The 13,241-nt window shown below is 33.4% G+C and overlaps 1 protein-coding gene across 1 annotated transcript in view; it reads right to left on the bottom strand.

Moving 5' to 3' along the window:
- Positions 1-13,241, bottom strand: part of LOC119605321 — a 219,630-nt gene that overhangs the window by 2,086 nt on the left and 204,303 nt on the right. Inside the window, 1 exon segment of the mRNA XM_037958348.1 lies at positions 11,657-13,240. Coding sequence (XP_037814276.1) covers positions 11,657-13,240 — 1,584 coding nt within the window.

Genomic DNA, 13,241 nt, shown 5'->3' with positions numbered 1-13,241 from the left:
AACTAGAACTGAACTAGAACTGAACTAGAACTGAACTAGAATGAACTAGAAACTGAAACTGAACTAGAACTGAACTGAACTAGAACTGAACTAGAACTGAACTAGAACTGAACTAGAACTGAACTAGAACTGAAATAGAACTAAACTAGAACTGAACTAGAACTGAACTAGAACTGAACTAAACTGAACTAGAACTGAACTAGAACTGAACTAGAACTGAACTAGAACTGAACTAGAACTGAACTAGAACTGAACTAGAACTGAACTAGAACTGAACTAGAACTGAACTAGAACTAAACTGAAACTAGAACTAAACTGAACTAGAACTGAACTAGAACTGAACTAGAACTGAACTAGAACTGAACTAGAACTGAACTAGAACTGAACTAGAACTGAACTAGAACTGAACTAGAACTGAACTAGAACTGAACTAGAACTGAACTAGAACTGAACTAGAACTGAACTAGAACTGAACTAGAACTGAACTAGAACTGAACTAGAACTGAACTAGAACTGAACTAGAACTGAAGTAGAACTGAACTAGAACTGAACTAGAACTGAACTAGAACTGAACTAGAACTGAACTAGAACTGAACTAGAACTGAACTAGAACTAAACTAGAACTGAACTAGAACTGAACTAGAACTGAACTAGAACTGAACTAGAACTGAACTAGAACTGAACTAGAACTGAACTAGAACTGAACTAGAACTGAACTAGAACTGAACTAGAACTGAACTAGAACTGAACTAGAACTGAACTAGAACTGAACTAGAACTAAACCAGAACTGAACCAGAACTGAACTAGAACTGAACTAGAACTGAACTAGAACTGAACTAGAACTGAACTAGAACTGAACTAGAACTGAACTAGAACTGAACTAGAACTGAACTAGAACTGAACTAGACTGAACTACTGAACTAGAACTGAACTAGAACTGAACTAGAACTGAACTAGAACTGAACTAGAACTGAACTAGAACTGAACTAGAACTGAACTAGAACTGAACTAGAACTGAACTAGAACTGAACTAGAACTGAACTAGAACTGAACTAGAACTGAACTAGAACTGAAGTAGAACTGAACTAGAACTGAACTAGAACTGAACTAGAACTGAACTAGAACTGAACTAGAACTGAACTAGAACTGAACTAGAACTAAACTAGAACTGAACTAGAACTGAACTAGAAACTGAACTAGAACTGAACTAGAACTGAACTAGAACTGAACTAGAACTGAACTAGAACTGAACTAGAACTGAACTAGAACTGAACTAGAACTGAACTAGAACTGAACTAGAACTGAACTAGAACTGAACTAGAACTGAACTAGAACTGAACTAGAACTGAACTAGAACTGAACTAGAACTGAACTAGAACTGAACTAGAACTGAACTAGAACTGAACTAGAACTAGAACTGAACTAGAACTGAACTAGAACTGAACTAGAACTGAACTAGAACTGAACTAGAACTGAACTAGAACTGAACTAGAACTGAACTTGAACTAAAAACATTTTAATTTCGGCATCATGCTTTGCCATTGGTTTTACGACCATCACTGTGGTCGCATAGAGCACTAACTACCTTTACGACATAAAAAAACTTTATTTTTTATACAACTTTGTCCATTCCTAGTAAATAGTTGAGCAGCTAACTCAACACAGTGTTCGTGCAATAATTCTTCCACTACCATTGTTTATTTCAGTTTTTATTTTTTTTCAGCTCAGCGTTCTGTTCAAAATTCATATTCCTTTGCAAATGCTGTTGGCCTGGTGGCGTGTGCGGGCAGTGGGTAAATGAGATAATGGCAAAACTTTTATATTTTATCGCAGTTTTGCTGACAGATTGTTACAGACTTGAGTGTTAATTTTTTCTATTCTGCTGTGCACGAGCACTGGCAATAAAATCTCTTAACTTTAATATTTTTCTGTACTTTTTTTTACAAAAAATTTTCGGAATATTGTTTACTTAGTTGGTCTTTTTAGTTGTCGTTGTTTTTGTAGTTGTTATCAAATGATGCAGATTTATTGTCATCATGATACCAGTGCAGAAAATGAAGCAAGAACAAAAAAAAAAGGTAAGTGACAAACTAATTTTCAAGGATCTTAGGAAGCAATTTGAGGATTTAGTTTATTACACTACAAAATAGTTTGATGGTCAAATGAAGCAGAAATATAATTTTAAAAATTAAATTATGAATGGTTGGAAAAATCCTTTTTGTAACAATTTTTAAGTACTTATAATAATTTCAAAGAAGTTTCATATTTTAATTGGTTAACGGGGGCACACTTTAACTTATAAACATTAATTTAAATATTTTTTATTTAATTAATAAATATAGTCTGACTTTAGTAAAATTGAACTAGAACTAAACTAGAACTAGAACTAAATTAGAACTGAAATAAACTGAACTAGAACTGAACTAGAACTGAGCTAGAACTGAACTAGAACTGAACTAGAACTGAACTGGAACTGAACTAGAACTGAGCTGAACTGACTAAACTGAGCTAGAACTGAACTAGAACTGAACTAGAACTGAACAGAACTGAACTAGAACTGAACTAGAACTGAACTAGAACTGAACTAGAACTGAACTAGAACTGAACTAGAACTGAACTAGAACTGAACTAGAACTGAACTAGAACTGAACTAGAACTGAACTAGAACTGAACTAGAACTGAACTAGAACTGAACTAGAACTGAACTAGAACTGAACTAGAACTGAACTAGAACTGAACTAGAACTGAACTAGAACTGAACTAGAACTGAACTAGAACTGAACTAGAACTGAACTAGAACTGAAACTAGAACTGATCTAGAACTGATCTAGAACTGAACTAGAACTGAACTAGAAACTGAACTAGAACTGAACTAGAACTGAACTAGAACAGAACTAGAACAGAACTAGAACTGAACTAGAACTGAACTAGAACTGAACTAGAACTGAACTAGAACTGAACTAGAACTGAACTAGAACTGAACTAGAAGTAGAACTGAACTAGAAGTAGAACTGAACTAGAACTGAACTAGAACTGAACTAGAACTGAACTAGAACTGAACTAGAACTGAACTAGAACTGAACTAGAACTAAACCAGAACTGAACCAGAACTGAACTAGAACTGAACTAGAACTGAACTAGAACTGAACTAGAACTGAACTAGAACTGAACTAGAACTGAACTAGAACTGAACTAGAACTGAACTAGAACTGAACTAGAACTGAACTAGAACTGAACTAGAATTGAACAAGAACAGATCTAGAACTGAACTAGAACTGAACTGGAACTGAAATAGAACTGAACTTGCGAAAAATTTCAAATCATTATTGTAATGTTTTAAAGTAAAGCAAATTAATTGTTAAAACTTTTTCTCCAAAAAAATTAAAATTTTATGTAAATGTTTAAATATAAAACTATTACTGGAGGCAAGTTAAAAATGTTTCGGTTTTATGTAACAAGTAAGAAATCAGCGAACACATAGAACGATACATAAAACCCACATTTTCCATTTCGAAGAATAACTATTAAAAAGCACATGCATGCAATCAATGGCAAAGGATACGGAAGTTAAGACATATACATAAATAAGTATTACACACACACTTATGTATTAGTGTGCTGCAAGATTGCATGGAATGAATTTCGTTTCAACAACATTCCTCCATTAAACCAAACAATTACTTTATATTCTAGGAAAGGAATATAGAAGTTCATAAAGATATTAAACGTGTATTTTTGGTTTATTAAGCACATTTTTAATACAAAATTCTTGCAGTCAATCATCATTAAACATTATTAAACATTTATCAATACGGGAGAGTTCTTTAGGGATAGTTACAGAAACGGCATCTAACATGTTTTTCCGATCTTATTTAAGTTTTTAACTATATTTTTTAATTTAATTTTTATATCTTATTTGGATCAGTCTAATGCACAATAACTAAGTAACTGCTCAGAAGTATGTATGTAGGCGTGTAATTTAAATATACATACATACTTATATTTCTTAGCTCTAGGTCTACTATACAACATTTCTGCATTAACTATCAACATTATAATGGATGAATGCAAATCAGAGAAGAATATTTATAAAAAAAACAACAACATTTCTGAACGATCATGTTTATCATTATTGTTTGGCTTGATTGAACACAAATAAAAGACACAGTTTACTACTTGACAATAAACAACAACAGTATGTAGTAAAAATAACAACAAAAATTAAATTCCAAATAAAAAAGTATCCTTTAAATGCAAACAAATAAAACAATAGAATACGATGACGAAAAAGGAAACGAAGAACAACAGAACCGAAAAGGAAAAAAACCTCAAACACTTGAACCTTAAATGCAATGCCAAGTACGTTTATTGTATGCAGAATATTTTATTTTAAACACCCAGCAAACAACTCACACATAATTCAAATCAAATACTTTAGAAATTACTAAGAACTTAACTAGAACTGAACTAGAACTGAACTAGAACTGAACTAGAACTGAACTAGAACTGAACTAGAACTGAACTAGAACTGAACTAGAACTGAACTAGAACTGAACTAGAACTGAACTAGAACTGAACTAGAACTGAACTAAGAACTGAACTAGAACTGAACTAGAACTGAACTAGAACTGAACTAGGAACTGACATAGAACTGAACTAGAACTGACTAGAACTGAACTAGAACTGAACTAGAACTGAACTAGAACTGAACTAGAACTGAACTAGAACTGAACTAGAACTGAACTAGAACTGAACTAGAACTGAACTAGAACTGAACTAGAACTGAACTAGAACTGAACTAGAACTGAACTAGAACTGAACTAGAACTGAACTAGAACTGAACTAGAACTGAACTAGAACTGAACTAGAAACTAGAACTAGAACTGAACTAGAACTGAACTAGAACTGAACTAGAACTGAACTAGAACTGAACTAGAACTGAACTAGAACTGACTAGAACTGGACACTAGAACTGAACTAGAACTGAACTAGAACTGAACTAGAACTGAACTAGAACTGAACTAGAACTGACTAGAACTGAACTAGAACTGAACTAGAACTGAACTAGAACTGAACTAGAACTGAACTAACTGAACTAGAACTAGAACTGAACTAGAACTGAACTAGAACTGAACTAGAACTGAACTAGAACTGAACTAGAACTGAACTAGAACTGAACTAGAACTGAACTAGAACTGAACTAGAACTGAACTAGAACTGAACTAGACTGAACTAGAACTGAACTAGAACTGAACTAGAACTGAACTAGAACTGAACTAGAACTGAACTAGAACTGAACTAGAACTGAACTAGAACTGAACTAGAACTGAACTAGAACTGAACTAGAACTGAACTAGAACTGAACTAGAACTGAACTAGAACTGAACTAGAACTGAACTAGAACTGAACTAGAACTGAACTAGAACTGAACTAGAACTGAACTAGAACTGAACTAGAACTGAACTAGAACTGAACTAGAACTGAACTAGAACTGAACTAGAACTGAACTAGAACTGAACTAGAACTGAACTAGAACTGAACTAGAACTGAACTAGAACTGAACTAGAACTGAACTAGAACTGAACTAGAACTGAACTAGAACTGAACTAGAACTGAACTAGAACTGAACTAGAACTGAACTAGAACTGAACTAGAACTGAACTAGAACTGAACTAGAACTGAACTAGAACTGAACTAGAACTGAACTAGAACTGAACTAGAACTGAACTAGAACTGAACTAGAACTGAACTAGAACTGAACTAGAACTGAACTAGAACTGAACTAGAACTGAACTAGAACTGAACTAGAACTGAACTAGAACTGAACTAGAACTGAACTAGAACTGAACTAGAACTGAACTAGAACTGAACTAGAACTGAACTAGAACTGAACTAGAACTGAACTAGAACTGAACTAGAACTGAACTAGAACTGAACTAGAACTGAACTAGAACTGAACTAGAACTGAACTAGAACTGAACTAGAACTGAACTAGAACTGAACTAGAACTGAACTAGAACTGAACTAGAACTGAACTAGAACTGAACTAGAACTGAACTTGAAACTGAACTAAAAACTGAACTTGAACTGAACTAGAACTGAACTAGAACTGAACTAGAACTGAACTAGAACTAGAACTGAACTAGAACTGACTAGAACTGAACTTGAACTGAACTAGAACTGAACTAGAACTGAACTAGAACTGAACTAGAAAACTGAACTAGAAACTGAACTAGAACTGAACTAGAACTGAAATAGAACTGAACTAGAACTGAACTAGAACTGAACTAGAACTGAACTAGAACTGAACTAGAATTGAACTAGAACTGAACTAGAACTGAACTAGAACTGAACTAGAACTGAACTAGAACTGAACTAGAACTGAACTAGAACTGAACTAGAACTGAACTAGAACTGAACTAGAACTGAACTAGAACTGAACTAGAACTGAACTAGAACTGAACTAGAAACTGAACTAGAACTGAACTAGAACTGAACTAGAACTGAACTAGAACTGAACTAGAACTGAACTAGAACTGAACTAGAACTGAACTAGAACTGAACTAGAACTGAACTAGAACTGAACTAGAACTGACTAGAACTGAACTAAAACTGAACTAGAACTGAACTAGAACTGAACTAGAATTTAACAAGAACTGAACTAGAACTGAACCAGAACTAATTAGAACTAAACCAGAACAGAACTAGAAACAGAAATAGAGTTTAATAAAATTTTACTACAATGTTTATATTTCATATGTAGTTTGTTTTTACATAATTTCCAATTTGTTATCTCAAATGTTTGCTCGTCACACATACGTACATATTTGTGTGAATGTGTATATTTGTACAAGTGTTACCAATTTGTAGGTGGTATTTGGTGTCCTTTTTAGTAAAATACTAGTAGAAACATTAACACAAAAGAAAACTTTTCTTTTGTGTCTATGTTTCTTAAGTTTTTGTTGTTGTTTGTATTGTAACGTTAAACTACAGCATGTTTAAGCTAACAAATATAGTTCAGGATAAGTAGGTGAATTTATAAGGTTTTATGAAACTAATTTATATGACTAGAAACAAGACGTGAGATGCCTAATGTCTACCTAATGTTGACACTTAAGACATTTTTAGGACTACAAAATAGTGTTCTTTCTATTCAATCAACAGGATTTTTGAACAGTGTTGATGTACAGAAAAGAATGTCAATATTTTATTTAGGCAATTTCTCAATTATTGAACTGATTTATTATATTAAGAGAAATCTATAACTTTTTGAGCACTAAAAAAAACATCATCCCTGTCAGTGTACATTGTCATATGTATGTATGAGTGTGTTGTAGTTTGCATACATATTGAAACTTGAAATATTTGGATTGTTTAAATGTTTAAAAATCGATATATATCGGTTTGAAATTTCCGTATCTCATGAAACGTATATGAAAACACACATACACACTCCCACTTACATACAAAGTCTTTCAATGAACAAACAAGTAAAGCGAACATTTCCTTCTCTGATTGCTTCAATGACTGTTGGTTTTGTTTTCAGCTTTTGTATTTTGGAAATCTTTCAAAAATCGAAAAAAAGGAAAGACACTTGAGTGTTCCTCATAGATTGTCCTTGTCAATTCTTATTTAGTTATCTCTGTACATATGTTAAATTCCAAAGTATTTGCTTATGTCAATTCAATTTGCTAGCTATTTCGTTTTCTTTATTTGCAACAAATTTCAACAAAGTCATTAAATTTTTGCACATGCAGTTTTAAGTTTTGTTGTCTGTTTTTGTTTTCCAAATTCGTCCTCCCACATTTGGGGAATTTTTATAAATTAAAAGAAATGCAACACAGAAATGTGGGCTGGTCAGACGAAAGATGTTGAACAGTTTCTTACTTGTAATTCACTTTAAAGTTTAAGTGGATAACTTGAAATTGTAAATGTTTATAGCTAAGTTTGAGATACATATTTTGGAAATATTACTTCTTATTTTAATTACATAAAAGTTTGTAACTAGCGGCTTAGTAGAAGACTTTGGCAATGTTCCTAATACAGATAAATAAACTAATATGAATATTGTCCTTCTTATCTTATCCTTCATCTATATAAAAGAGACTTGAATGTGTATGTGTTTGTCACTCCTTAACTTAACTAAACTAGAACTAAACTAGAACTGAACTAGAACTGAACTAGAAGTGAACTAGAACTGAACTAGTACTGAACTAGAACTGAACTAGAACTGAACTAGAACTGAACTAGAACTGAACTAGAACTGAACTAGAACTGAACTAGAACTGAACTAGAACTGAACTAGAACTGAACTAGAACTGAACTAGAACCGAACTAGAACCGAACTAGAACTGAACTAGAACTGAACTAGAACTGAACTAGAACTGAACTAGAACTGAACTAGAACTGAACTAGAACTGAACTAGAACTGAACTAGAACTGAACTAGAACTGAACTAGAACTGAACTAGAACTGAACTAGAACTGAACTAGAACTGAACTAGAACTGAACTAGAACTGAACTAGAACTGAACTAGAACTGAACTAGAACTGAACTAGAACTGAACTAGAACTGAACTAGAACTGAACTAGAACTGAACTAGAACTGAACTAGAACTGAACTAGAACTGAACTAGACTAGAACTGAACTAGAACTGAACTAGAACTGAACTAGAACTGAACTAGAACTGAACTAGAACTGAACTAGAAATGAACTAAAACTGAACTAGTACTGTTAAAATATCAAATTTATAAAAAAATCGATCTCTTTATTCAAGTTATTATTTTATTTCTATATTTTATTAACGATTTTCCCCAGTATTTCGTACATACTTTTTTCATGCTTAAATAATTTTTTGTGAGATGCTTTTAAATTTCACCAGTACAGGGTCATAGAAATATTTAAAAAAGTGAATAGATGTTTGTTTAAATGCTGAGTGGAGAATAATGGTAAACCTCTATGGGGATTATACAGTTTTAAACTTTTATTTTTATTGGTTGGAATAAATGATAAATACAGTTAATCTCAAAAAATAAGTATACAGAAATACTGACAATTGGTTTTATTTAACAAAGGATATTATTTTTTCAAAAATCAAAAAGATCATTTCAGTATATATTTGGTTTAATTATATTAACAAAATTTATGGAAATTTTACTTGTATTAATAAATAAAATATTTTTTACACATTTTAAATATTTTAATAAAATATTTTTTACACAATAACTTGGAAAAAATCTACTTTTAGTTCCGAAATCTTGAAATTTGGGCCGATTGGCTCCGGAATTAATTAGTAGGATAGTTTTTTTCCACTTTAGACCCCGGATTTTGGATCTGGTGGTCATTGAACCCTCCAAATGATGCATTGGAAATAGAATTTTTAACTTTTGAAAAGAGTTGTTATTTCGAAATTAATGTTATATGCATGAATTTGGCCATTTTGAACAGAATACGTTCTTAAAAAAACCGAAATTTAACTCCGATTTCTTAAGACTTACAACATAAACTTTAAAATTTGGATAATTCTATATATTTTCTTTAATTTAAACAGGTTTTCCAAATACTCCGATTTCCAAAGCATACAATAACGCTACCAATCATATCTTGATATACTTGATACAATAACCATGTTTTATGGATCGGACATTTTATTTGTTCTAGCAACAAATTAAGATGTATCTGTGTTCAAAATTGTTCAATTCGTATTCATACCACCAATTGAGCCTGATTTAATATAAAAATCTTACTATTTTGGACAATAATCAATTTCAGAACCGATATGTAGTGTAAGTTATTGACATGGTCACCATTTGACGATTATTGGTAGTATTTAGAAGTGTGTAATGGATGATTGGAACCAAAAAACAAAAACAATTAATTTAAAAGTTAAAATATCGTCTTCCAATGCATCATAATAAACAAACGAGGGATGTTATTGAATACCCGAGCCAAAACTCCGGGGGTTTAAATAGTCAGATGTTCTTAAATAGGAAAAATGCTCCTATAAATAATATTCAGATCAATTACCAAAAATTTAAATTTTTCGGAACAAAAAGTGAATTTTTTCCATGTTATAGTGTACAGAATTTTTATTATAAAATAATTACATTCAAACGGTAAAATTTTCATGAATTTTGTTAATATCATTAAGCCAAATACATATTAAAATTATCTGTATACTTATTTTTGTGACGTAAATTTTGCACCTTCTTAACTTCAGCTTAAATGAGAACTCAAAGAACCAAAATATGAAGAAAAAAAAGTAGTGAATAATAATTATCATAATTGTTTTTAATAAATAAATGTGTTACTTTTTGATTTTTGAAAAAATAATATCCTTTTTTAAATAAAACCAATTGTCAGTATTTCTGTATACTTATTTTTGAGATTAACTGTATATTAGGGTGACTTATAATATTGACACTCTTGAAAGTCCAAAAAAACCTTTAGGAAATGATAAAAATGTCTATTGTCCCCTAATATATTTTTCACAAACTTGAGTCTCTTCTACATATGACCGAATATACTATAATACCTATTTATTGAGTTAGTTTCTGTTTTTGTGTATGCAGGCAACTTCTTAATTAAGGAGGTGTTCCCAAATGGTATAAATTTAAGCTTGAATTTTTTGTAATGTGTTTGAAATATGGAAAAACTTTACGATTCAAAATGAATACAAAACGATGAAAAACTTGTATAAATGTTTAGAAATATGTATTAACATAATAAAAAAAAGCTAAGAAGGAAATAAAATGTAGATTTTGATAGAGTCAAGAATCGAACAGATTTAGAATTAGCCAAAGGAATTTGAGAAGGAAAGATCAAAATTTTAAGGTGGAAATAAACTTTGTGTTTGACAAATACTTAATATCATACCAATAATCTGCACAAACTGGAACTGAAATAGTGATGAACCAGAACTGAACTAGAATTAAGTTTGAACTAAAGCTGGACTAAAACTGAACTGGAACTGAACTATAAGTGAACCAGAATAAAACTTGAACTAGAACTGAACTAGAACTAGAACTGAACTAAAACTGAACTAGAACTGAACTAGAACTGAACTAGAAATGAACTAGAACTGAACTAGAACTGAACTACAACTCAACTACAACTGAACTACAACTCAACTAGAACTCAACTAGGACTCAACTAGAACTGAACTAGAACTGAACTAGAACTGAACTAGAACTTAACTAGAACTGAACTAGAACTGAACTAGAACTGAACTAGAACTGAACTAGAACTGAACTAGAACTGAACTAGAACTGAACTAGAACTGAACTAGAACTGAACTAGAACTGAACTAGAACTGAACTAGAACTGAACTAGAACTGAACTAGAACTGAACTAGAACTGAACTAGAACTGAACTAGAACTGAACTAGAACTGAACTAGAACTGAACTAGAACTGAACTAGAACTGAACTAGAACTGAACTAGAACTGAACTAGAACTGAACTAGAACTGAACTAGAACTGAACTAGAACTGAACTAGAACTGAACTAGAACTGAACTAGAACTGAACTAGAACTGAACTAGAACTGAACTAGAACTGAACTAGAACTGAACTAGAACTGAACTAGAACTAGAACTGAACTAGAACTGAACTAGAAAGTTTCTAATAAATCAAAATTATTTTCCTTTTTTCACTTACCCGATCTTGCGCCACTATCACACGAATTCAAACGTTGACTGGCCGTCGTATCAAAACTTCGAAATCTCGACACGCCACCCATACTGTTTGCCATTACAGCCGTTGAGCCACTACCGGAACGACTGAATTGCGATTTACGAGAACGGCCCAGAACATTATGGCTTTTTGAACGTTCAAACGAACGATCGTGATGACCTGAACGTGGTGAATACTTTTGAGCAGTCATGGAGGCCGAATGACCGGCCACACTATACGAGGGAGGAGCTTCTTTAACCGATGTATTTAGATAGGCAGTTGTTTTTTGATTCTGAGGAGATTGTGCAGAAGAAATAGAGGCCACAGGAGATTGATATTTAGGTGAAGAATCACGTGATTTTAAACTACCACTACTGCCACCACCCGAGTCTTTTTTCGTTAGATAATTGGGAGAATTGCCAGTTAGAGTGCTAAAATTGGGTGAACGGTCACGCGGCAAAGGAGCCGTGGTAGCCCTCTCGGTAAGATTGCCATCAAAGCTGCGGGAAAATGTTTCGACATAGGCATCTGTGGGGGTAGGTCGACGATTGTCGTATTCAAAGGAGCGGGAGAAAACCATGCCTTTATTGTTGACACCATTGACAGCTTGCAGATTGGAATTGTTAATTATAGCTTGGGGTTGTAGTATTGTGTGTTGCGGTGTCGGACGACTGGATATGGTGCGACGGCGATCAAAGGATTTTATTTTAGCACTGCTATCTTGAAAGGCAGGTGGTGGTGAAAGTATGGGTGTTATGGGAGGCGGGGAATCATGATCGTTGAGATTTTTAACAGGCAAGAAACCAGGACGCTCATTTAATATGGAAGCCAATTGAGGATCCACAATCCGGTAACCAGGCCTTAAAGCAGAATCTCGGGTATTGGCATTACCCAAACGAGCCTCATTTCTCTGTATCAATTCCTCCACTTTACTGCTCACAAACTTAGGCGGTTCCATCATAGAATGCTGATGCTGCAGTAAGGCCTGACGAGCCATATCCGAACGTCTGGTATTATCGATTTGTATCACACGTATAGTATTGCGTAAATCACCATTTTGATGATTATAATTGGCACGACGATAGCCACGATTTTCATCGTTGGCTCTTTTGGTGTTAACTTGGACCCAACCAGATTTATTCAAGTAAATTTCCTCTTTCGAGGAGGGACCCATCGATTTGCGATTCGAGCCCCCCGTTAAGCCGGTATAATACTGTTCTCCAAATAGATAAGTGGGCATATGAATGCCAGCACCAGCCGCCGAAGAGGAATTACCACCTACTGGTCCCCCTCCTCCGCCACCACCCATATGATAATGCATTCTGCGCGATTCCAGTTTCTCGTTGAAACTGCGCGAAGAAGCCTCTAAACTTTCTCTTCTCTTAGCCACGTATTGCTGAAACGCCGAGAGATGTTTGGTTTCTTCTGCCGTTAATTGAGCAGCTTCGTTAGCACCATGAGGATCTCTTAAATCTGGTTGTTGCTGCTGATGCTTCTGAGGACTTTCATGTCTACTGCGACAATGATGATGTTTCGAGGGACTGGCTCTTAGTTTGGTGCGTCTTTTTTG

Source organism: Lucilia sericata, unplaced genomic scaffold (assembly GCF_015586225.1).
Source record: "Lucilia sericata isolate MDLA Ls3-8-SP2 unplaced genomic scaffold, ASM1558622v1 Contig000475F_arrow, whole genome shotgun sequence".
NCBI classification, from domain to species: Eukaryota; Metazoa; Arthropoda; class Insecta; order Diptera; family Calliphoridae; genus Lucilia; species Lucilia sericata.
Note: the sequence above shows the minus strand (reverse complement) of the source record. Positions and strands in the feature narration are given on the sequence as shown.